The sequence below is a fragment of the Narcine bancroftii genome, chromosome 5 (assembly GCF_036971445.1).
Source record: "Narcine bancroftii isolate sNarBan1 chromosome 5, sNarBan1.hap1, whole genome shotgun sequence".
Taxonomy (NCBI): domain Eukaryota; kingdom Metazoa; phylum Chordata; class Chondrichthyes; order Torpediniformes; family Narcinidae; genus Narcine; species Narcine bancroftii.
Genome location: NC_091473.1, coordinates 81148864 through 81176429, shown reverse-complemented (window position 1 = coordinate 81176429; position 27566 = coordinate 81148864). Strand labels below are relative to the sequence as shown.

Here is a 27566-nt window from a genome sequence, read left to right as displayed (position 1 = left end):
TCTGAAGCATTGTGCTTTTGCTGCATTTATATAGTGCCTTTTTATTCAAGCAAAATGCCCTAATTTCTTTGTAGCACAATCAAACATAGTTGAAACATAGCTAAACCAGGAAATTATGATAAATGCTCATTTCTGAAGGACACTAGTGAATGAACTAATTGTTTTATGATCATTGTAATTTTCTGTGTGATTTATAATTTGTTAATTTAAGAGGAGGGACCCGCAAATCATAAAACTTTGAATCAGTGTTAAGTCTGAGTTAGATTGATTGCACTCTTGCAATCAATATTCAATAAATTTGCATTATCTGGTCTGATAGTGAGATTTCCAGTGTGTCCATTACAGTGAAGTCTCATTTACCTGTTTGCTGTAAAATGTGCCTGATACAGAAACCTCATGTCTGCATGAAATACAATTTTTGCTTCAGAGACTGCAATCAAAAAGCTCCTAGGTTTTGATGGTTTACCATTGATTTCACCTCCACTGGTACGAGCAGTTTCTTCACAAAACCGTGCTTGATGGTAGCCTTGTGAGACATCGGTCTTTTTCTACTTCCCTGTCCCACAGGTAGTTTCTCTTCCGTGTGGCACTTTTTCATGGCAGCGTGACGAAGGCCAGTAATTTAGTTGTGTGATGATTGAGGTATATCTGCTTTTCCCAACCCTGCTTTTCCTTGAGCTTAGTTTTTTCTTTGGCTTGGCTTCGCGGACGAAGATTTATGGAGGGGGTAAAAAGTCCACGTCAGCTGCAGGCTCGTTTGTGGCTGACAAGTCCGATGCGGGACAGGCAGACACGATTGCAGCGGTTGCAAGGGAAAATTGGTTGGTTGGGGTTGGGTGTTGGGTTTTTCCTCCTTTGCCTTTTGTCAGTGAGGTGGGCTCTGCGGTCTTCTTCAAAGGAGGTTGCTGCCCGCCAAACTGTGAGGCGCCAAGATGCACGGTTTGAGGCGTTATCAGCCCACTGGCGGTGGTCAATGTGGCAGGCACCAAGAGATTTCTTTAGGCAGTCCTTGTACCTTTTCTTTGGTGCACCTCTGTCACGGTGGCCAGTGGAGAGCTCGCCATATAATACGATCTTGGGAAGGCGATGGTCCTCCATTCTGGAGACGTGACCCATCCAGCGCAGCTGGATCTTCAGCAGCGTGGACTCGATGCTGTCGACCTCTGCCATCTCGAGTACTTCGACGTTAGGGGTGTAAGCGCTGCAATGGATGTTGAGGATGGAGCGGAGACAACGCTGGTGAAAGCGTTCTAGGAGCCGTAGGTGGTGCCGGTAGAGGACCCATGATTCGGAGCCGAACAGGAGTGTGGGTATGACAACGGCTCTGTATACGCTTATCTTTGTGAGGTTTTTCAGTTGGTTGTTTTTCCAGACTCTTTTGTGTAGTCTTCCAAAGGCGCTATTTGCCTTGGCGAGTCTGTTGTCTATCTCATTGTCGATCCTTGCATCTGATGAAATGGTGCAGCCGAGATAGGTAAACTGGTTGACCGTTTTGAGTTTTGTGTGCCCGATGGAGATGTGGGGGGGCTGGTAGTCATGGTGGGGAGCTGGCTGATGGAGGACCTCAGTTTTCTTCAGGCTGACTTCCAGGCCAAACATTTTGGCAGTTTCCGCAAAGCAGGACGTCAAGCGCTGAAGAGCTGGCTCTGAATGGGCAACTAAAGCGGCATCATCTGCAAAGAGTAGTTCACGGACAAGTTTCTCTTGTGTCTTGGTGTGAGCTTGCAGGCGCCTCAGATTGAAAAGACTGCCATCCGTGCGGTACCGGATGTAAACAGCGTCTTCATTGTTGGGGTCTTTCATGGCTTGGTTCAGCATCATGCTGAAGAAGATTGAAAAGAGGGTTGGTGCGAGAACACAGCCTTGCTTCACGCCATTGTTAATGGAGAAGGGTTCAGAGAGCTCATTGCTGTATCTGACCCGACCTTGTTGGTTTTCGTGCAGTTGGATAATCATGTTGAGGAACTTTGGACGTTGCAACTTTGGACGTTGCAACCCGCCTCACGGACCCGTCCCCTGAAACCCTCTGGGATCAGTTGAAGACTACCATACTGCAATCCACTGAAGAGGTACTGGGCTTCTCCTCCAGGAAAAACAAGGACTGGTTTGACGAAAACAGCCAGGAAATCCAGGAGCTGCTGGCAAAGAAGCGAACTGCCCACCAGGCTCACCTTACAAAGCCGTCCTGTCCAGAGAAGAAACAAGCCTTCCGTCGCGCATGCAGCCATCTTCAGCGCAAACTCCGGGAGATCCAAAATGAGTGGTGGACTAGCCTCGCCAAACGAACACAGCTCAGCGCGGACATTGGCGACTTCAGGGGTTTCTACGAGGCTCTAAAGGCTGTGTACGGCCCCTCACCCCAAGTCCAAAGCCCGCTGCGCAGCTCAGACGGCAAAGTCCTCCTCAGCGACAAGATCTCCATCCTCAACCGATGGTCAGAATACTTCCAATCTCTTTTCAGTGCCAACCGCTCAGTCCAAGATTCCGCCCTGCTCCAGCTCCCTCAACAGCCCCTAAGGCTAGAGCTGGATGAGGTTCCCACCCTGGATGAGACATATAAGGCAATCGAACAACTGAAATGTGGCAAAGCAGCAGGTATGGATGGAATCCCCCCAGAAGTCTGGAAGGCTGGCGGCAAAACTCTGCATGCCAAACTGCATGAGTTTTTCAAGCTTTGTTGGGACCAAGGTAAACTGCCTCAGGATCTTCGTGATGCCACCATCATCACCCTGTACAAAAACAAAGGCGAGAAATCAGACTGCTCAAACTACAGGGGAATCACGTTGCTCTCCATTGCAGGCAAAATCTTCGCTAGGATTCTACTAAATAGAATAATACCTAGTGTCGCCGAGAATATTCTCCCAGAATCACAGTGCGGCTTTCGCGCAAACAGAGGAACCACTGACATGGTCTTTGCCCTCAGGCAGCTCCAAGAAAAGTGCAGAGAACAAAACAAAGGACTCTACATCACCTTTGTTGACCTCACCAAAGCCTTCGACACCGTGAGCAGGAAAGGGCTTTGGCAAATACTAGAGTGCATCGGATGTCCCCCAAAGTTCCTCAACATGAGCTTAGTATCTCCTATTAAAATGGATATTTACTGTTTTTAAGGAGTTTTTAAAAATCCTCTTTCCTCACCAAAGGAATTGATTTCTCTGCTAATCTTCCCCCTCCCCCGCACCATTTCTGCCTATCAGTACCTGTAACGGCCAACTTTCACTCCATCATAATTTGTCTGTGACTGTCAATCAGCTTTTTTTTCAGATCGACCTACAACCAGCCAAATCATGGAATACTGAGCAGCAGGGTGATCCATGATCTGTGTTATTATCTCTCTACCACTCTTTTTCTTTTTATTAGTTCTGAGTTGGGGGGCTTGGTATTTGATCCCATTTATGTATTGAATAATTTTCCTGTACAATCTTCAGGAAAAGATGGTAAAATCTTTCCAAATCTTATTCAATATCTGTCTTTCCTCCTCTTTTGAGGTCCAGCTAAAGCCAGTGATTCCTCAGACATCTGACGAGCAGATTGAATACAGTATTGCTGCTGAGCGTCGTCGAATGAGGTTGCACCACTTGGAAACGATCAAAGACTTGATCTCCTCAAGCACAATTCAAAAAGGTAGTATATCTACTAATTTCTTCAACCCTCTATTCATCCTTCTACCAAGAAATCAATGTATATTTGTAATACCAACCTTTATGGCTATCAGCTGCTTAACATAAGCAACATAAAAATGTTGCTTGAAGATGATCTGAATTCGGACAGGAAGCCACGTGATGGAGTAGTGACCGGTAAGAAAATACCAGCCCTCTCCAGAAAAGTTTAAAAAAAAAGTAGAGCAAAATCAAAGTCACTAACACAGAAACCATAAGAAATTGAAAGTGAAAGTGAAGTGTGAAGAAAATGGCAGCAAAGAAAGAAAAACCAAAAACAACGGGAAGAAAAGAAGAAAGAAGGACGTCGGAAGAGGAAGGTGAAGGCCTTACCGGTACGAGGAAGCCCGCCGTGGAGAGAGAAGCCCGCTCCCTGAGGTCAGTGGAAACCCCGAACTCAGGACTACAAATATGGCACACGGAGCCAAACAAAAGTGCACAACTGCGCATGTGCGAGGATTCGCGCATGCGCAATGCACATGACAAAAACAACACCGGCAGGAGGGGGGACCAGCTGAGGAGTAAATCTCCACAGCTGAAACAGACAAGTATAACACGACAGCAAGACTCCCAACAGGAAAACCTAGAAAAAAACGGGAACAAGAAGGAAGAGAATAAAAAAAGGAAATCAGAGAAACAACAGATGACCAACCCAGAGGAAGAAGACCAACACCAAGACACGTTTAATAAAAATGATAAAAACACAGAACATTAGCCCCTAAACCACAACCACAACAAAAACCAAGATCCATTCTAGTAAAATTCCTAAGATATACAACAAGAGAAAATATTTTGGAGAAGGCAATGAAAAAAATAAGAGAAGACAAAAAACCACTGGAATACAAGGGTCAAAAAATTTTTTTCTATCCAGATATAAGTTTTGAACTCCTGAAGAAGAGGAAGGAGTTTAATGTAGCAAAAATGACCCTATGGAAAAAAGGTTATAAATTTATGTTAAAATACCCAGCGGTACTTAAAATAGTTATTAGTTATCCCGGGGCAGCAAAGCAAACTATTCTCAGATCTGGAAGAAGCACGAAAATTTGCAGAACAACTACAAACAGACAGAGAGATGAAGAGATGCAACAAGAACAAAAATGACAACAAACTCTGTGTATATATATATATATATATATATATATAGATATAAAATAGAGTATAAGTAAGAACTAAGAAGGGGAAGAAAGGGAAGAAAGGAAGTAAGGAGGGAATTAAGAGAGTGACCTTTGTTATATATGAAGATTAAAATCTTTTCTGGGGGGGGCTGGGTGGGGAAGAATAACAGTCACTGCGAAATCAGTTGACGCTTGCGAGCGGATTCGCAAATCCAAATGGAGAGGGGAGATGTAGTTGCCCGACAAGGGACAAAGGGCAACTCAGAAAGGGGAGGTACTATTGGGGTTAAAGGAATTTTAGATATGAGAATAGTGGAAATATTTTATGTTTTAGAAATGTTGTCTTATAATGTGTTCAAAAAAAGAAAGCAGAAATGGATAAGAAGGGATGGTGGTGATGAGGAAACGGAAAGGAAAGATAAACAAAGTATGAAATGACTATGTTGAACTATATGACTTTAAATATTAATGGAATACATAACCAAATCAAAAGGAAGAAACTGTTTCATTTACTGAAAAAAGAAAAAATTGATATAGCATTCGTACAAGAAACACATCTAACTGAAGTGGAACACAAGAAATTAAAGAGAGATTGGATAGGACATGTAACAGCAGCATCATACAATTCAAAAGCCAGAGGAGTAGCTATATTAATCAATAAAAAATGTACCAATCAAAATCGAAGAGGAAATAATAGATCCAGCAGGGAGATATGTAATGATAAAATGTCAGATATATTCAGAATTTTGGAATTTACTCAATGTATACTCACCTAATGAAGAAGATCAAAAATTTATGCAAGATAACTTTTTGAAGATAGCAGATACGCAAGGGAACATACTAATAGGAGGGGATTTTAACCTTAATTTGGACTCAAACATGGATAAAACTGGGAAAAAAAACTAACAGAAAGAACAAAGTAACCAAATTTATAATTAAATCAATGCAAGAAATGCAACTTTTGGATATATGGAGAAAACAACACCCAAAGGAAAAGGAATATTCATATTATTCAGGTAGACACAAAACATACTCAAGGATAGACCTATTCCTGTTATCAGCCCACATCCAAGGGAGAGTTAGGAAAATGGAATATAAAGCTAGACTATTATCGGATCACTCACCCCTGTTATATAACATAACATAATATAACATAACAATTACAGCACGGAAACAGGCCATTAGGTCCTTCTAGTCCGCACCGAACCAAACACCCCTTTCTAGTCCCACCTCCCTGCACAATGCCCATAACCCTTCATCTTCTTCTCATCCATATACCTGTCCAACCTTTTCTTAAATAATACAATTGACTCCGCCGCCACTATTTCTCCCGGAAGATCATTCCACACGGCTACCACTCTCTGAGTAAAGAAGTTCCCCCTCATGTTACCTCTAAACCTCTGCCCCTTAATTCTTAACTCATGTCCTCTTGTTTTAATCTTTCCTCCTCTTAACGGAAATAGTCTATCCACATCCACTCTGTCTATCCCTTTCATAATCGTAAATACTTCTATCAAATCCCCTCTCAACCTTCTACGCTCCAAAGAATAAAGACCTAATCTGTCCAATCTCTCCCTATACTCTAGATGCTTAAACCCAGGTAACATTCTGGTAAACCTTCTCTGCACTCTCTCCACTCTGTTTATATCCTTCCTATAATTAGGCGACCAGAACTGCACACAGAACTCCAAATTAGGCCGCACCAACGTCTTATACAATCTCAACATCACCTCCCAACTCCTATATTCCATGCAATGATTGATAAAGGCCAGCATACTAAAAGCCTTCTTCACCACCCTATTCACGTGAGTTTCTACCTTCAGGGAACGATGTACCGTTACTCCTAAATCTTTCTGCTCTTCTGTATTCCTCAATGCTCTCCCATTTACCATGTATGTCCTATTCTGATTCTTCTTACCAAAATGAAGCACCTCATACTTATCAGCATTAAATTCCATCTGCCATTTTTCAGCCCACTTTTCTAAGCAGCCCAAATCCCTCTGCAATCCTTGAAAACCTTTTTCATTATCCACTATTCCACCTATCTTAGTATCGTCTGCATATTTACTAATCCAATTCACCACCCCATCATCTAGATCATTAATGTATATAACGAACAACAATGGGCCCAATACAGATCCTTGAGGCACACCACTGGTCACCGGCCTCCAACCTGACAGACAATTATCCACTACCACCCTCTGGCCTCTCCCTTTCAGCCAATGTTCAATCCATTTGACTATCTTAAAATTTATACCTAAAGACTGCACCTTCCTAACTAACCTTCCATGTGGTACCTTATCGAAGGCCTTACTGAAGTCCATATAGACAACATCCACTGCGCTACCCTCATCCACATTCCTAGTCACCTCTTCAAAAAATTCAATCAGATTGATCAAACATGACCTTCCTCCCACAAATCCATGTTGAGTGCTCCTGATCAGACCTTGTCTATCCAGATGTTTATAAGTACTATCTCTAAGAATTTTCTCCATTAATTTACCTACCACAGACGTCAAACTTACAGGCCGATAGTTGCCAGGCTTCCTCCTTGAACCCATTTTAAATAACGGAACCACATGCGCAATGCGCCAATCCTCCGGCACTATCCCCATATCTAATGACATTTGGAAAATTACCGCCAGAGCCTCTGCTATTTCCTCCTTCACTTCTCTCAATGTCCTGGGGAAGATCCCGTCTGGTCCCGGAGACTTATCCACCTTTATATTCTTCAAAAGCCTTAAAACTACACCTTTTGTAATCTCTATATTCCCCATATTTACCCAATTTGCTTTTTTTATCTCACATCTCCCAATATCCTTCTCCTTAGTGAATACCGAAGAAAAGAAACTGTTCAATATCTCCCCCATTTCTCTAGGCTCCACACACAGTTTTCCGCTCTGATTTTCTAAGGGACCAATTTTGTCTCTAGCTTTCCTCTTACCATTAACATATTTGTAGAACTCTTTTGGATTAGTTTTCACCCTGCTTGCCATAGTTTTCTCGTACCTTCTTTTAGCTTTCCTAATTCCTCTCTTAAGATTCCTCTTACATTCAATGTATCTTTCAAACATCTCCTTAACTCCATGCTTCTTATATCTAATGTACGCCTGCCTTTTTCTTTGAACCAAGTTTCCAATATTCCTTGAAAACCACGGCTCTCTCAAACCTTTTGCCCCTCCTTTTAACTTAACAGGAACATAAAGCTTTTGCACTCTCAAAATCTGATCTTTAAAAGACTTCCATCTCTCTACTACATCCTGCCCATAAAACAAATTGGCAATAGAGCTAGAGGACATCCCACCAAGAATGTAGAGATGGAGATTAAACCCCATGCTACTTAAAAGACAGGATTTTAGAGAATTAATTGAACGACAAATTAACATGTACTTTGAAATAAATACGGAATCAGTGAAAGATAAGTTTATACTATGGGACGCAATGAAAGTGTTCATCAGAGGGCAAATAATAAGTTATGTAACTAAGATGAAGAAGGACTACAATCGGAAAACAGAACAGTTGGAAAGGGAAATAACAAATTCAGAAAAAGAATTAGCAATAAAGGAAGATACAACTAAAAGAAGAGAATTGGCAGGCAAAAAAATAAAATATGAAACACTACAAATATATAAGGTGGAGAAGAACATAATGAAGACAAAACAGAAATATTATGAGCTAGGAGAAAAAACGCACAAAATTCTAGCGTGGCAGCTTAAGAGAGAACAAACTAAAAGAATGATATTGGCATTAAGGAAAAAGGACAAACAAATTACATATAGATTAGCCGACTATGTACCAAAAATAGTAAATCTAGACTAAACTGGATTTATTAAAAAAAGACGAACAACGGACAATATCTGTAAATTTATTAACCTAATTCATGCAGTAGAAGGAAATAAAGCTCCAACAGTAGCGGTTGCTTTAGACACAGAGAAGGCCTTTGACAGAGTAGAATGGAATTATTTATTCAAAGTACTACAAAAATTCAGCCTACCAGAGAAATATATTAATTGGATTAAAGCATTATATAAGGGGCCATTGGCGAAAGTGACAGTAAATGGATATATATCAAAACAATTTAACTTAAGCAGATCAACAAGGCAGGGATGTCAACTATCTCCCTCACTATTCGCGTTAGCTATAAAACCACTAGCAGAACTGATAAGAACAGAAAATAAAATAAGAGGGATAAAAATAAAAGAGAAGGAATATAAAATCAGTCTATTTGCAGATGACGTTATAATATACTTAACAGAACCAGAAATATCAATAAAAGAATTACATAGGAAATTGAAGGAATATGGAGAAGTATCGGGGTACAAGATCAACGCAAATATAAGTGAAGCAATGCCAATGAATAATGTGGATTTCACAAAGTTTAAGAAAGAATCACCATTTAGATGGCAAACACAAGCAATGCGAAACCTAGGTATACAACTAAATAAAAATCTCGGCCATCTATATAAACTAAATTATCATCCATTAACGCAAAAAATTACAAGACGACTTAGAACATTGGAAAGACTTACCACTAACACTGATAGGAAGGATAAACTGTATTAAAATGAACATTTTCCCAAGGATACAATACCTATTTCAGTCATTACCAATTCACCTAACAGAGAAATTCTTCAAGGAGCTAAAGAAAATACTAAAGAAATTCTTATGGAAAGGGGGGAAACCGAGGATAGCACTAGATAAATTAACAGAATGGTACAAACAAGGAGGCTTACAATTACCAAACTTTAAGAATTATTATAGAGCTGCACAATTAAGATACCTATCAGATTTTTATCAAACAAGAGAAAAACCAGATTGGACCAGATTAGAACTAGATAAAATAGGGGAGAAGATACCTGAACATATACTATATAAATGGGATGAAAAATTGGTGCAACGTAGGAATTCACCGGTATTACATCATCTGCTCAACATTTGGAAGAAGATTCACGTAGAAAGGAATAAAACAAATTACCAACTACCAAAACTAATATTGATGCAAAATCAACTAATCCCTTTCACAATAGATAACCTTTCCTTCAGAGAATGGAAGAGAAAAGGGATCAAAAGAATAGAAAATTGTTTTTCGGGAAATAAATTATTATCCTTTGAACAGATGAAGAATAAATATAATATAACTCACGATACAATGTTTGCATACCACCAATTGAAAACCTACTTGAAGGACAAATTGGGAAACAGTCTAAGGTTATCAGAAGGAAGCAATTTTGAATATGTGATTACAGACACAATGATAATTAAAAAATTTATAAAACGTGTACATCAAACTGCAAGAAAAGGAAAATGAGGAAACAAACGGTAAACCTAAACAAAAATGGGAACAAGATCTAAACATAAAGATAAAGAATGAAACATGGGAAAAGCTATGCTCCGGAACTATGAGAAATACAATAAACACGTGGTTAAACATGATACAATATAACTGGATACACAGGCTATACATCACACCTCAAAAGTTAAATAAATGGGACCCAACAGTATCAGACAGATGTTTTCGCTGTAAAAAGGAAACGGGAACAACAGTTCATGCAATTTGGACATGTGAGAAAGTGGAAAAATTTTGGGAAGATCTAAACCAGATATTAAATAAAATCACAAAAAGCAATATACCAAAAAACCCAGAGATCTTCCTCCTAAGTAATATAAGAAATAAAGAATTTGGACTCGATTTGGATGTATAACAAAAAAGATTTGTTATGATAGCCCTAGCTGTAGCAAAAAAATGTATTATGTCAACCTGGAAATTAGAAGACAACTTGAGAATACAATAGAAATGAATAAATGTATTCATACATTTATTAAATGTATTCATACAATAGAAATGAATAAATGTATTCCATTAGAAAAAATAACATATAATTTAAGAAATAACATCACAATATTCGAACAAATATGGGAGCCATACATGAAATACAATAGAGAAATCCTACCATGGACTTCCACCACCTAACAACGAAAAGAACTGACTCAGTAAAATTTCTTGTTTATTTTTATTAAATGACAACATTGTTTAACGGGTTTAATGTATCTTATAGATTGAACTTCAAATAAATGGGAAAGGGGTGAGGGAGGGAGGGAGGGAGGGAAGGGAGGGGGAAAAAGGGGGAGAAAATGACACTATATATTCAAGAGAAAAAATGTCTGTATGTATCTTGGTCAATATGGTTTATAGTGAAAAATAAAAAATTTAAAAAAAAAGATGATCTGAATTCAATCCTAATTAGGTAATGATGTTTTGGAGCTCTATTTACATCTGTTGCCATATTTTCATTCATACCTTTCTTACCGCCAGACTTGACTCTTTCAAAGTTACCCTCATCAAAATTGATTTTGTAAACTTAACCACATCCAAACTCTGCTCCCCAAATCCTAAAATGCACTATCCCATTCTGTCTTGATACTATGACTTGCTATAATACACAATTATACCTGGCAAAGGGTTCATGCTGGAAACATTGGTTCCCCTTTATTTCTTATGGATGCTGCATGACCTGCTAAGTTTCTCGAGCGCATTCGTGTATTGCACCCGACCACAGCAGCTGCAGACATTTTTGTTTAACTCCATGTAATGCTGACTCCTGTTGGCTCCCTGTTAATTTAAAAATGTTCATTTTTACTTTTGCCTCTCTCTGTGGCCTTGCTCTTCCTTTGTTATCTCATTCAATCCTGCAAGATGGCTCTTGTTGTGGTCTATTGGGCAGCAACATTAGTGCCAGATTAAGGTATTGATGGGCTTGTGGCATATATTTTAAAGAGGCCCTAAATAGTGCCAGCTGGCGCATGCACGGTGAGGGGGAAGTGTGACTGTGGTCCTCCCCCCCCCCCCCACCATCAAGAGAATTTCTGATGTTGACCCTGCATGTCCGTTTTGGTAAGTTTTAAATAGTCTTAATTATTAACAAAATGATGCGAGCTTTCTCAAATCACTATAGGGAACATAGCACTTATGGCAAGCACTGAAATTGCACCCATCTCTCCCCTGTTAAAACTTACTTGCACATTTTGTTAAAACAAAACACTTACAGCTGCGGGGGCTGGCAGCTGGCTCAATGTGGGATTAAAGGCCGTCTTCTTACCCATAATCCCCCACACAGCTGGAACTGCTCTGTTTTTCCCTCATTCTAGCAGGTTCCAGTTGCATGGGGGATTATGGGTAATAAAGATGGCCATTGCTCCCACATTAACCCATCACTGAGAACTGCTAAGGCATTCCCAAAGCGGCCCAATCAGATGCCGGAGCAGCGCTCCGCTGTACTCCAGCAGCACTGCACCCCTGCTGCTGGGTCAGGAGTTAGATGGGAGGGTGGGGGAGGGACTATCAGTGTGGTATTTCATAGCTGCTGCACAAAGATGAAAATAGAAATGTTTCTCATAATTCATAGAACATAAACGTAAGGGCCCTTTAAACTCTGGGGCCCATAGCATTTGCTACTTTGGCTACTACGTTAATCCGGTCCTGTGACAGCCCCATTTTTGATTGCCCAAACCTCTCCACTTGTCCAAACCAAATGTCTTTAAAACACAAACCTTTTACAATCTGCCTCAGTATCTCCTGATGTGCCTCAGTTTTTGAATATTTGTTTGGTAAAACAAAATTTGGAATATTTTATAATGTGAAAGGTACAATAGAAATGCAATTATTGAAATGATTGTTCATGGTTACTGATGATTGATAATAGATTGATTGCTTGAGTTGTCAACCTTCCTTTCCTTCTGTTGCTTCATCTTTTGCACCCTGTATGCTCTCCATCCACCCTACCCCTCACTCCATCTCGCTGATCCTTTGGAGTCTTCCCCTGAATATTTCTGCTCTCCACAATGGGAGTCAGAGGTGATATACCCTGAGGCATTATTAGCTAAGGTTTTTATAGTTTTTTCATTGCATGAGGAATTTAACACAACCTATTTGTTCTATGATACCTTGATACATTTTTGTTAGGAATTTACAACCAAAAACCCAAGTCAAATTTCTGAAACTGCAGCATTTGTTACAATTGTCTTTGACTGCACCTTGCCATGTTTGGTAATGTAGAAATAATTGTTAGAAAATTATAAATTGCTGGATCAAAGAAGAATTTTAAGAATGTAACAAAGCCGTTCTGTGACAAAATGTCATAATACATGGATAGTGAAGATAATGTTATGTTGGTAATCATACACTCTTATTTCGGGAGTTCATGATCATTAACTTTCATTTGATGGTGGAGTGAAGTTGCGTCATATAAATCAACATTTGCATTTTGAACATTTGCACCAAGTAGTGGACTTGGAACATAGATATTTTTAAAATGTCCAAGGCACAGTGTTCAAATACTCATTATGCAGTTTTCTTTTCAGTGAACACTTGTGTGGGCCTGTAAGTTGTGGAAGCTAGATCTTGTTCTAATGCAGAACATGTTTCCTAAACCAGGACCAGACTTGGAGGAATCCCAGTATGTTGTGCCAGCAGAGAAGACCAGAGTTGAGACCGTTGAACTTGTCCTGCCACCTCATGCGAATCATCGGAGTAATACTTTTGGAGGACAGATCATGGCTTGGATGGAGAGTGCTGCTACAATCTCTGCAAGGTCAGATATTTGCTTTTCCTTTAATACACTGCTCCTATGAAGCCTGGTTACAATGAGGTATGGTTGCTGGGTCAAGATAGCTGTGAGGAATGGAATGGGTGGAAGGTTGTGTTGGGAATGTTTTCAGGTGTTGTGAGTTATCTAGGGGTGAATGTGGGTGGATATTTGCAATGAACAATCGAAATTCAGGATGTTTGTGAGAAAAATGTTGACTGAGTGAACTGTAGTTCCTTTATTGCAAGTTTTGCATTCCAATTTAAAGTCCACGAATCTCACTATCATCCTGGATTAACTGCAGCTCCTTGATAACACAGTAAAATCTCGAATTCAAGCAACTGCCAGCCTCAAGCAATGGGCAAAACAATTGCGGAAAATAAATGGGTAAGAATACAAAAGTTTAAAATTGGCACCCCCCCTAGTGGTTAGTTGGCCAATCACACAACACAAATTCTCAAGCAACCAGCAAATTCACTTTTCTGGCATCTAGCAATCCCTATAGGTGCCAGATACTGGAAGTTTTAGTGTATTGTATTTTCTTAATGTGTTCTTTAACTTGCATCAGATCTTTACATCTGTTGCATTCCCTTCATTTCCTCGTTGGCTTGAATCTTATTCTTTTCATTCACTCTCTCACCCAATTACCATTTCAAGGCCTCATTTCCTCGAATGGGATGATGAAGAAATAGTTTTCTTGCAGTTTAATTGTATTAATTTTACATCCCATTAGCTTACACCCCAATACATTTTTGAAGGGTAGGAGGAAACCCACACAGACACGGGGGGGGGAACATACAAACTCCTTACAGACAGCACGGGTTTCGAACCCAGGCCTCGTCCCGATCACTGGCACTGTAAAGACGATGCACTAACTGCACCACAACTGTACTGCCCTTAGGTATGAGTGTGTGAATCAACTATGATTTTGGACAGAGAGCTCCAGTCCTTCACCACTCAAGGAAAATTCTTCAACATCCTGTGAATCTCCTGCATATTACTTTAATATTGTTCAATCTGCAAATAGGCAATTCTTGCTTACCTTGTATACTGGTAATTTAATAATCCTGAGTTAAGCCTCCATTCAAGAGTCGAAGTTTCACTGATTATTTTGCATCTAAAACTTCTCCATCCATGTAAATCTCCTCTAGTGTTATCACAGGAAATTAAAAAAATTAAAAATACAGATGCTGGATTTTGAAAGGCAAATCCTTTACAATACTTCAGAAATATTTTGAGAAAATGAATGAATAATTGAGTTACTACTAAAGGTGTTAGCACAACTGGAGAAGACAAGATTTCTTAAATATTACATAACCCAGCCATCTACCTCCACAGCCATCTACCTCCACAGCCATCTACCTCCACAGCCATCTACCTCCATAGCCATTTACCTCAGTTCTTGGTAAGACCCAAATCTTAATTTTCATCTTGAATTTATATTCCGTTGGTACGAAAAGTGCTTTGATGGGTAGGGCAGAACTTGTGAGCCGAAGGGGCTTTTAGGTGCTGAATGACTGACTAAAGTATTTTCCTGCAACATGCTCTGTGCAGATGTGGGTTGAAGGGCCTTTTTCTGTGCTATATTGTTCTATGTTCAAAATACAACAGCCACCACTTTGTCATAAATTCCTGATTGGTTAATTGGTTGCTACTAACACTGTCCACCAGATGGACCCATCTGAAATGGAGAGAGGTTTTGAATTTAAAATGAGAGAGAAATTTTTCATTTTCATCCTCCAGTGGCAGATTTTTTTACAACAATGTTCATTATGATTAATTTTTAAATAAATCTCTGACTCAGGCCTTGTCCATCTTCCACAAAGTCCTTCCTTATCCACAGATTTCTCAAATGCAGACAGAACAATTCCAGTTGTTGCTTTGCTTCCCATACTTCTCTCACCCCAAATTTCAGTTCATTGAAAACTGGTGCATATATTCCTTTCTGCAATGGGCTCCAAATATTTTTGACAGCCTTTGGAGCCTTGCATTTCACTCTGTTTCATCTCCATTTGCATTAAATCCTGATGCCTGATCTTTCTGTTTCTCTGCATTCTTCCTTTTTTTTTAACTGATGGAGCCACCTGCTTAAACTGCTTTTTTTTAATGAAAAAAATATTTCATAAACCTCTCCTACACATTGTTCCCCACTCTTCAAGTACTTCTTTAAAACTAACTTCTAATGAAGCCATAATTTTTCTGCTTGCCTATGTTTATACACCTCTATGAAGTACCTTGGGGCATATTTCTGCAATGAAGGTAGAATTTAACTGCCCTTATGGCATTATTATTTAATCCCTGAATCCAGAAACAACCAGCATTCTGTTTTACGTGGCCTGTGGGAGAAACTTCCTTTACTTCCCTGATATCGTCATTGGCCATTTAAATATTAAATTCATGAAGTGAATCTTTTTCCCTTCTGTAACCTGTCCCTCTACTTCTGAAGCTGCTGGCTCTGAGGGGAGAAAAATACTTTGCTGGAAACAGTGCCAACTTTGTAGAGATTGATGGAATGGTAGTCTATATTGTGTCTGAAAATTACTTTGGTGAAATGAAATGTGGTTTCTGATATTTGTGAAAAAAAGTTCAAGAATTCTAATGTGCAAGTTTGGACATTACACTAAACATGGGATCATTCTTTAAGGACAAAATCTGATTCAAGTGAAATTTCCACTGTTTGTGATGACTTGAAGCAGAAGCAAATGCAAATATTATGCATAGAGTACAGTACAAATCCTGAGGTTTAGATGACTGTAGTTTGGAGTGCAGTATTGGTAGGTTGAAAAATTTCTCATTAGTTCTGAAAATTAACAAACTCCTATGGAAAGTTTGATAGAGCTACAACATTATGAGGAAATTTGGAGAAATGCTGTAACTTTCTTTGATGCCAGTCCTCACTAAGTATGGTTTCATTATGGAGCCACTACATAATTATCATGGTTTGCATGACATTATGGAACAAATGTGAGATGAATATGGTATTTTATGGGCAACTGAATCCAAGAAGGCTATTCTCCAGTCCCTCCAGATAATTCCATTACTGGGATGAAGTTTGTATTCTTCTTGTTCAAATAAGCCAGTAATATGCTCACTGGCACCTCTGAGGGACAAGGCAATGAACTGAGATGGAGATTTTGATAAACAGAACATTTTTGATTGTGGTTGTTCTTTTGGCAAAACCCCTGGATTATAGTTCATGGAAGCTACTTTATCTCAATTTTTTTAAATTGATGCTTAAAAAGTTTTCTTGTGAAATGCTTTTCACACAACCATTTTGTATGAATTGTGATGACTAACCATGTAACTTGCTTGTCTTCAGGTAATTTTAACTTAACTAAGCCATGGGATCCTGTACTTCTATCAATTGACTCCAAAGTTCAACGTTCACATTTATTGTCAGACAATATATTGCCACATGACATCATATACAACCCTGAGATACCTATCTTTTTCCAGTCGGCCAGTCAGAATTTCTACTTATCAGTAACTGTAAACATACTCCAGACAAAAAGATACACATATAAAAGAAAGAAATGTGAACAAATTGTGCAATACTTGATTGCTGCTGCTCTGCAACAGCAATATTTCATATAGATTTTGACTGTGGTGTGGAGAGTTTCACCTGTGATGTAGTGAGTTGTGTCCACTACCTTTTGCAGAATTCTCCTCCTAGAGGTATTGGGTACCCCCATAGCAGGCTGTGATGCAGCTAGTCAGCATAATTTCCACTACAAATATGTAGAAGTTTGCCAAGGTTTCTGGTGTCATACCAAACCTCTGCAAACTCCTGAGGAAGTAGAGGTGCTGACATGCTTTCTTCATGATGACATTAGTATTCTGACTGGTTTCATCACTGTGTGGTATGGAGGTACCAATGCACAGGACAGGAAAAGACTACAGTCAACTAGTGTCATCATGGGCATTAATCTTCACTCTATTAAGGACATTTACAAGAGGCTGTATTATCAAGAACCATCACCACCCAGGCCATGCCCTCTTCTCACTACTACCAGCAGGAAGGAGGTGCAGGAGCCTGAAGCCAAACACCCAATGGCATAAAAACACTTCTTCCCCTCTGCCGTCAGACAATGAACCACAGACACGATCTCACTTTTTTCTTCTTTTGCACTAATGTTTAATTTTTAAAAAATAGTGTATTTGCAGAAATATAATTTATAGCAATTTTGCATCTGTAATGCATAATAATGCTGCCACAAAACAACAAAGTTGTGACACGTTCATGACAATAAATTCTGATTCTATGTGGGATCCAGGAAAGATTCTCCAAGATAGCGACTTCCAGGAATTTAAATTTGCTCACCCTCTTCACCATTGATCCCCCAATGATCACTGGATCATACACCTATGTTTCTCCCTTCCTGAAGTCCTTGATTTTGGTGACATTGAATGTGAGGATGTTGTTGGTGCACCAATTCACCCAAGTTTTCAATCTCCTTCCTGTATGCTGACTCATCGCCCCTTTTTATACAGACCCCCCCAACGTGGTATCATCAGCAAATGATGTTGTTGTCGTACTGAACCACACAGTCATCTTTGTCTTTTGGATGCTCTCTGCTCAGTTTGAGAGATTTGCAAAGGAATGAACTTGGTTTACAACTCCTGGAGTTGCTCACAATTGATTAACTTTAAGGAATCAGCAATTGAAATAATAGGGTTAGAAAGAAATTCTAGACTTTTGGTTAAATAAATTATATTTTTTTTAATACTGAATATTCCTTTCTTTTCCAATCTTTTTATTATTATTATAATTTATAAACACATACAGTTCAAAGAGATATGAAAAATACATAGTAAATAACGAATTAATACAGAGATATTAAACAATAATATTGCAGAATAAAAATATATCATCCAAAAATTTTTTTAGATCAGTTTAGAGTATGAACTATCTCTAAAAAAAATGATATAATTAATAAAAATATATTAAAAAAGAGAGAAAAAAAAACCCCCCAAAAAGGAAGAAAAAACAAATCTGAATTAAAAACTTAAAAAAAAACCTACCGTTATAGCTAAACCATGCCGATCACTCCGATCTCATCTAACAGCCCAATTATCATACATAATCATAAAAAGAAAACAGAGCCAGATCAACTCACCACAAATGAAAATATTGAATAAATGGTCGCCAGGTTAACTCAAACTTAGAAGGGGATTCATAGACAGAGTTTCTAGTTTTCTCTAAATTTAAACATAGTATAGTTTGGGTAAACCATTGGAAATACTGAATATTCCTGTTAAAAATTAAATACTCTGGTCAATTAAAGCAACTTATATTATTTCTGCTGCATTTAATTGGACATTATCAATGGATAGCAGATATTACAAATGTATTTTGTTAATTTGTGACATTGTCATTTGTTTTTAAACTTCTGGTTTTAGACGTTTCTGCAAAGGACACCCAGTACTGAAGACCATTGACATGTTTCACTTCAGAGGACCCTCACAAGTTGGAGACCGTATAACATTGAAGGCAATAGTTAACAATGCTTTCAAAGATAGGTGAGGTCAGAATGAATCAATTTTTATTTGACATGAATACTTTATGTCCAGATTGAGCTTTTCCATAACTAGTAACTTTTAACAACTAAACGCATTAGATTTCGAAGCCAAACTGTAGTTTGTGTGTGGTTAGGTTTATTGGTGTGTCATATGAACTCTAGATTGGTTTTCACCATTGTGACTCAGGATATTCCCAAGTCTAGGGTTCTATTTGAATTAAGTATGAGTGGTCCTGGAGAGTAATGGCCCTTCAAATGTTTTTGTCTTTGGAAGACAAAAATGTCTGAGAATAGGCTGAAAGAGGGGCAGGACTGGAAGCTGGATGTGCATGCTTACAAGGATTTGATCCAAAATAAAGAGAGGGTAAAGAATGCCACAGTCATCACAGCACTGAAGAAGGATGATGTGTTGGGATCATCAAACGAGGCTATATGGATTAGACTAAGGAGAAAGCTAAAGGGGTTTATCGTATGCCATGACAAAAATGGTAGATTTCCTCAGGGAATGAAGCTATGCATTTAGAAGGAGTATCAGTGGTCGATTATGGTGAAATTAATTCAGTTAGCCTTAGCACAGTGGTGCAAAATAACATCTACAATTGGAGTAAAGGTTCTCAATCAAAGCATTTAAAACAAGTTGCTAGGAATTGCTACTTGAATGCAAATCTATTTCTAAGCAGTGTGAGGCATCTTAACAAGTGAATGCCATGGGTTTAGTGAAGTGTCGAGAAAGCCAAATCTAGAGCATCCCTGAATTACAATTTATATGAAAGGGAAAGAAGGAAAGCTTCTGTCAGTCACTCAAATGAATATTGCAGAAAACCTTGAAATGTTTGAAAACCGAGGGATTTAAATTAAAAGATGAATTGGAAAACAAAGTTAAATATCTTTAATGCCTACATAATCAGGAGTACACAGATAATTCAGGAAAGAGTAGGATCTGTGTGATGGTCCTGTGTGTGGTGGTTGAAGATGCAGGTAAAGTTCTTAATGAATATTTTGTAACTTTGAGAAGCAGAAGAGTTAAGGAAGATGGAGGGAAGGTTTGAGGGGGACACTATCAGAACCTGATGTCTTTTAGTTAAGATTTATTTGAAAGACTTTGGACTATTTTAGCCTGCTAAAGGAGTACAATAAATGCAAATTGATTTTCTTGTTGGGCAATGATAATTCAGTATGAAGTTCCTTTGTTATATCTGGGAAAACATTTCTGGAATTTGACCTCTGCCATGGTTGATGATAAACAGCAGGTGTGACAAGGGTCATACTACATATTGTCTGTACTTGCTCAGAACCACAATTCAAGTTACCATATCTCCAATGCATTTTTGGGCAGTATAAATTACATATACTGGGCATTATGGTTGATTTTAAAAAATCCTTTATTTAACATTTTTAAAATACAATATAAATAAATGAACAAAGTCCCCCCCCCATCCCTCATACCCACCCTAAATAAACCCTAAAGAAATAAAAAATAAACAGGAGATTTAAACCATAAAAACACAAAAAGGACTGCCATGATTCAAAGCAACACCATCATGCCAAGCTCTAGGGAATTCAACATTTTAAACCCATATAATCCAAATAAGGGCTCCACATTTTTGTAAAAACAAGATAATTATCACGTAAATTATATGTTATTTTTTTCCAAAAGTATATATGATCTCAATTCTGAATGCCATCTCTGTATCCCCAAATCAATCTCATTTTTCCAAGTTATGGCTATACATTTTCTTGCCACAGCCATTGCTAACCTTAAAAACGCAATTTGATACTTAGTCAATCTCAAAGTCAAACTCAACATTTTAACATTACCTAATAGAAATAATGCTGGGTCCATTGGTAATTGAATCTTTAAAACTTTCTCTAAAAATTCCTTAAGTCATATCCAAAAAGGTTTAATCTTATCACATAACCAATTTGAATGTAAAAAGTAACCTACTTCTTTAGTACATCTAAAATATAAATCTGAAGAAATTAAATTATATCTCTTTAATTTCTGAGGAGTTAAATAAAATTGATGTATAAAATTATAATGCACTAATCTATATTGAACATTAATAATCTTAGTCAATTATTCTCATTCTCCTATTTTAATCTCGATTTATGAATATCTAATTTAAGCATCTTGCTTTGTATAATTTATACATTTCAGATATAAACTTTTTTGTACCACCTTCCATAAGCAAAATTTCAAATTTAGTTTGTCTTGGTAATCTTAAAGAAGGTCCAAAATTATCCAATAATAAAGCCTTAACTTGATAATAACAAAAAAAAATATTATTTGGAATTTCATATTTTTCTTTCCTTCTTTGAAAATAAATAAAATATCCTGCTTCATAACAATCTCCAATAGTTTTAATTCCTTTCTGATCCCATATTTTTGAAAATTGATTATTAAGAGTGAAGGGAAAGAGTTTATTCTGATATAAAGGTTTTTTACCTGAAAAATTTCCCTGTAAATCTATCTCATTATTTATCTTATTCCATAATTCAATTAAATGCCTCAACAGGTGGATTATTATTAACAATTAACAACTTATTATTCCATTTATAAATAAACTGTATTATATTTCTACTCACCAATACTGGATAATTCTATATTGGCCCATACTAACAAGCTATCCAAATCAAACACTCTATGAATAAACCTCAATTGTGCTGCATTATAATAATTTTGAAAATTTGAGAGTTGGAGACCTTCTGATTCATATTTTCAAGTTAATTTTTGTAAGGAAACCCTAACCATTTTATCTTTCCATAAAAAAACTTTCTAATTATTGAATTCAAATCTTTAAAAAATTTATGAGGAACTTTACACAGAATAGATTGAAAAAGGTATTGGATTCGCAGGAAAACATTCATCTTAATACATTTAACTCTACCTATTAATAAGTCTTTCCATCTATTTAAATTCTCTTTTAGTTTATAAAATAAAGGCAAATAATTTAGCTTGTATAAATAATATAAATCCTTATTAAGCTTAATTCCTGAATATTTAATTTGTTCTGACCATTCAAATTGAACAATTTTCTTACATTGAATATAAACACCTATAACTAATGGCATGATTTCACTTTTGTCCCAATTTACCTTATAACCTGATATTTGTCCATATTGCTTCAATCTCTCATATAATGATGTTAAAGAATTTTGTAGTTCAGTTAAATTTGGGTTAGTTAAATATAGAGTTAAGTTAAAGTTTGATTCTATTTTCCTGTTTAAAGTTGATTCAAAATAGCTTTTGTTTTAAAATGCTCTTGTTTTGGTGAATGTCTATTGCTGCTGGGTTTTGGGGTCCATTGGGCTCGTAACAGAGGCATTAATAAATCTTGAAATTTTTAATAAAATTCCAACATAAATCCATCTTCACCAGGAGACTTCCATTTGGCATAGATTTAAGTGCATCAATAATTTCTCTAAGTGTAAAGGAAGAGTCCAATTCAAAGAAAGTAACTGAAATTCAGCTAAACAAATCATCATTATCTGACTCAGATGTATTCAATTTCACATAAAATTCCTTAAAAGCCTCATTTATATCTTGAGATTTATATGTAGTCTTAAGGGCCTATGTCATTGGCCTGGAGACTAGGTGGCGACCTGGTGGTGACTCGAGTCTCTGTGACGTCACCTGGAGACTAGCCGGGTCTCTTGGGAGTAGCGGGAAATTCAAACATGTTCGATTTTTTTTTTTGGATACTTTTTCCAGTCTCCAGCAGGTCTCGGAGACGTCTCCGTGATGTCTCCATCAGTTGCGGCGACGTCGCAGAGACTAATTTTGTCTGTGACTGGGGAGACATCTCCGCGACATCTCCGAGACCTGCTGGAGACTAAGGAGACGTTGCAGCGACAATGCAGCGACATCTCTGCGACGCTGCTTGACTTAGAGACCATGTGACTGAGCGCATCCTGGCATCATCGAGATGCTTTCACTCCTGGTCCAAGTCACAGGTACATCCTGGTCAAGGTCTTCATCATCTGGTACTTGTTCCTGCTGCTACTGCTGCTGCTCCTTGTACTGCCTTGGAAGAGGCCCCACCATCTTGTCTTGCCAGGGGACAGCTCCAACCCCAGAGTAGTACTGGGTCAGGTACTCTCTCTGGTTCTTGGCAACAAAATGCATGTTACTTCCTCTTCTCTGCATCCCCTTCAACTGGTTGGTATGCTGTCTCCACTCTCCAGGGGCAACTTCATGGGTGTGTGGGTCCTCTCTGTCAGCTGAGAGTCTGATGTCTGTCATCATGTTGTGGAATGTACAGGCAGCAAGGACCACCTTTTCAACCGTCTGTGGGCATTTCATCATCATGGTGTGGAAGCATCTGAATCTGGAAATAAAAAAATATAAGTAAAATTAAAGTAATTGTATTTGCTGTGTTTACAGTCTGGCAAATATGACAGTCTGTGTGGCAAGAAAAAAAAAAGTCGTGCACACTTGTTTGCCAAGATGCCAAAACTGTTCTCCACAATAAGCCTGGATCTGGACAGCCTGTAGTTGAAGATTCTCTCTGCATGGGTCATCTGGCGCTTGGAGTAGGGCTTCATCATCCATGTCCTCAGGGTGAATGCATCGTCACCAACCAGGAAGTAGGGGACATTTTGATCTCCACCAGGAAAGGGTTTAGGAGGTGGCAGGTTGGCTTGACCTTCATCCAGTGCCTTGAACAAACTGCAGTCTCTGAAGATGCCAGCATCTGAGCCAGCCCCAGGAGTCCCCATGTTGAGGTACAATAACTTATAGTCAAAATCTACCAATGCCAGCATGATGATGGAAAAGTAGCCTTTGTAGTTGTGGTAGGCACTGCCAGACTCTGGAGGTTCAAGAATTCTGACATGCTTCCCATCCAGTGCACCATAGACGTGATGCAAGTTCCACCTTAGAAAAACCCTTGACCACTTCCTTCCACTCCTCTGGTGTAGATGGACACTTGATGGCCTCCTTATAATACTCATCATAGATGGCTTGGCACACCTCTGGGACAATACTGACAATGGTGTTTGGAGCTACACGGAAGTCATAGAACATGCTCTTGTAGGAGTTTCCTGTAGCAAGGAACGTCAGAGTAATGGCAACCTTCAAACCAGGGGGAAGGGCCTTCCTGAAGTTAGGGTCTTGCTTCTGGATCCTGGGAGTAAGATGAGCCACCAGCTTCCTGAACATCTCTGGATCCACCCTCAGGAAATTCTCGAAGGACCTCACATCCCTTTCTTCCAGGTGTTTCATCAGCTTCTCGCACCAGCCATGGTGTTGCCTTTGTAGGAGCCACTCACGTACCCACACTGTCTTTGCCTTCCTGACACCCTTTCTGGCCCTATCCCTAGCCCTGGCCTTTGCCTTGTTCATGGCCAGAGCTATCAGCACGAGCCCCAAGGCCTCCTTCTGCTCATCCTCCTGGTAGGGATCCTGCTCCAACAGCATAACAGCCTAATTGCAGATGTCCATGGTGAAAGTTCTTGACTGACTGACGTCTGAAAAACGAATGATAAATCTAGTTGTAGATCTAGGTATATATAGACAGGTAGAAGTCACGGCGATGTCGCCACAACTGAGAAGGTGCCGCGGAGATGTTGCAGTGACTTCCAGGTGAATTGGTTGTCACCTTGTTTGGAGACATCGCCCTGGCATTGCCTTGGTGAGAGTGCAAGCCATTTTTTGGTCTCCCGAGTTAGTCGCGGCAGTCATGGCGACATCTCTGCCAATGAGATAGGCCCTTTAGAATCTCTTCTAATGGCATTAATTGTTCTGGAAACCTGCTCTGTCTTTAATTGCCATGCTAATACTTTATGGGCTCTCTCCCTAATACATAATATTTTTTTTTAGTTCTTGACAATAATTTCTCCGTTTTATAAGTCTGCAATGAATTATAATGTAATTTTTTATTTATTAATTGTATATTTTTAATCTCTGATGAATCTTCCTGTATATCTTTATTTAATCTCTATCTCCTTCTCTAATTTATCTACTTCCTTGGTATATTGTTTCTTAATTTTAGTTGAGAATCTAATAATTTGTCCTCTTAAATATGCTTTCAAAGCTTCCCACAAAATAAATTTACTGTCAACTGAATCAGTATTTATATTCAGGTATTGCTGCATTTGGTCTCTTATAAAGTTACAAACTCAACGTTTCTCAACAATGAAGAATTAAATCTCCATCTATATATAGTATCTATTTTTTCAGAACCTACACACGATATTAGCAAAAGAAAATAATCTGATAATATTTTACTTTTATATTCAGCAGATGTTATATGTCCCTGTAATTGAGCAGATTTAAAAAAAAGTTTATTCTTGAATAAGAATTATATCGAAAAGAATAAAATGAATAATCCTTCTCCTTAGGATTCAATCTTCTCCAAATATCAACCAAATTCATTTCTTTAATTAATAATAAAATTCATTTTGCCATTTTATTTTTGGTCACTGTCTTTGGAGATTTATCTAATAACAGATCTAAACAACAATTAAAATCTCCATCATTTTCATATGCTTGGGCCAAATTAAAAAAAGAATCTTGAATAAATTTCTCATTGTCAGTGTTTGGAGCATAAATGTTGAAAAGGGTCCAGAATTCCAAATAAGTATGATAATTTACCACAAGAAATCTCCAGCTAAGTCACTAATAATTGATTCTGATCTAAAAGGTAACTTCTTATTAACCAAAATAGCAACACCTCTCACCTTCGAATTAAAAGAAGCTATAACGTGTCCAACCCAATCTCTTTTGAACTTTTGATGTTCTTTTTCAGTCAATGTATCTCTTGCAAAAAAGCAATATTGACTTTCATTTTCTTTATAAAAGTCAAAACTCTTTCTTTTAATCATATTATTGTGCCCGTTACCATTAAATGTCGTGAAATTCAAACTAGTCATTAACATATTTAATACTGTTCTCATCAAATTCCCACCGCCACTGCTGTTCTGCAGAATAAAATACATCTCCTCAACAGTAAGGAAAGAAACCCCTAAGAATATTTTTTTTTAAACTTGAAAAAGTACTGTTTAAGCAGTACAACCCCCCCCCCCCCTCTATTTTATGGGAAATGACCAACACCACCAAATGGCCACTGACTTTGGAAGGAGAGATAAACAAAACCACCTCCCCTGAAGAGAATAATCAAAAGAGAAACAACAGTCATCAACAATAGTTAAAGTTTGATGAGCTGCCTCCAATTCTCTATTAACTTGATCATCATCAATATCAATCTCAGTTAGTTCATGGCATTCCACATTCTGTGATCCATTCTTTCTCTTCTCTTGACCTATCTTCACTTGTTGAAAAGACTGATTTTGGTTACCCTTCTTATTGTCAGGCAATGAGTTAGCAAATAGAAGAGCATCATCTTCATCAGTAAAGAATTGCAATTGAAATGCCTTGAGTAGCTGGGTATCTAAAGGTAAATTTATAACCCTTTTTCCACAGCACAGCCTTAGCAGGATTAAATTCCTTATGATGTTTAATAATGGTTTGACTCAGATCTACATAGAAGAAAACTATTATTTGCACCCAGTAAAGGAGTCTGACGTTTTCTCGCATTTTGCACTGCAACTCTCAAAATCCTCTCCTTATCCTGATAACACAGACACCTGATCAGAATAGAGTGTGGCGGCTGACCTGGAAAGGGTTTCTTCCTAATAACTCTATGAACTCTATCCAACTCAAACCATTCAGAAAAAAATTCCTTTCCCAAAACTTCAGGAATCCATGTCTGAAAAAACTGTATTGGATCTGAGCCTTCAAAATCTTCAGGCAAACCCACAATTTTTACATTATTTCTACGGCTTTGATTTTCCAAGGCATCAATCTTTTTCAACAGATCATTTCTCTGAACTTGCCAAGCAGTAACGGAATCCTCAAGTTTGCCAACTGTATCCTTGAAAATTATCTTCCATTTTCTGAAATGTAATCTGCATTTTGTCCACCATTTACATACATTTTGAAACAGCAGTCTTAATAGCAAGCACTTATTTTTTCGTACAATTAAATCTTGTTTCAACTTGATCTTTCATAGACATAAAGCCCTGATTCATTCAAGTTGATAATGTTTGAATTTGTTTAGATAACAGATTTGATGAATCCACATAGAGAGGAATTGCAGAAGAACCAGATTTATCTTCAGCTATATACTGATAGGGGCCTAACCTGATGCAATACTGTTTCCTCCTCCTCTGTTGCTAGAAAGGTGTCCTTCTCTTTACTCCCGTCAATTTCTTCTTCATCCTCCTCGTTCGATGTTGGTGCCTGCTTGACCCGTCTGCAGGGCCTAGGCCTCTCCCTCGGTAGTCCAGCAGTGCTGGGCTGCGAGGCTTCGCTCTTCCCCCCACCCAGCAGACCTCCAGCTTGTGTCGCGTGCATGTGCATTTGATCCTGTGATTCGAGGAGTGGAAGTGCTAATTTCTTAATTCTGGAGCCATCTTCCTCGGTTCCCTGGGAAGGTGGCGCTGGTGTTACCTGGACCTTCGATGGAGCTTGACACGTCGAGCTCAGAGGAAGAGAAATCAAGTCCCTAGGCTCCATCTCTAAGGTAGGCCCCAGTTCTTCGGTACTTGTTGCTTGCTTCTTAGTCATTTTTTTCACTATTTGTGTCTTAGTTTTCTCATAATTACTGTTTTCAACCTTATATAAAAAAAAGTTTTAATGCTTTTGTTTTCTGAAAAAAAATTTTTTAAATCATGTTTTAATTAGTTTTG

General features: G+C 38.3%; 2 protein-coding genes across 4 annotated transcripts in view; one reads left to right on the top strand and one right to left on the bottom strand.

Annotated features, from left to right (window-relative positions):
• Nucleotides 1-27566, top strand: part of LOC138763603 (acyl-coenzyme A thioesterase 11-like) — an 80516-nt gene that overhangs the window by 21365 nt on the left and 31585 nt on the right. For 2 of the 3 annotated variants that reach the window (XM_069938027.1, XM_069938028.1), the window contains exons 6-8: nt 3489-3624; nt 13206-13362; nt 18757-18876. In XM_069938027.1, coding sequence (XP_069794128.1) covers nt 3489-3624; nt 13206-13362; nt 18757-18876 — 413 coding nt within the window. The remainder of the gene's footprint in view (nt 1-3488; nt 3625-13205; nt 13363-18756; nt 18877-27566) is intronic. The other variant, XM_069938029.1, reaches the window with a different exon arrangement.
• fam151a (family with sequence similarity 151 member A) overlaps nt 21876-27566 on the bottom strand; it is a 111769-nt gene continuing 106078 nt past the window's right edge. Inside the window, exon 8 of the mRNA XM_069938026.1 lies at nt 21876-23203. Within this exon, the coding sequence (XP_069794127.1) occupies nt 23181-23203 (23 nt within the window). The 3' untranslated portion in view covers nt 21876-23180. The remainder of the gene's footprint in view (nt 23204-27566) is intronic.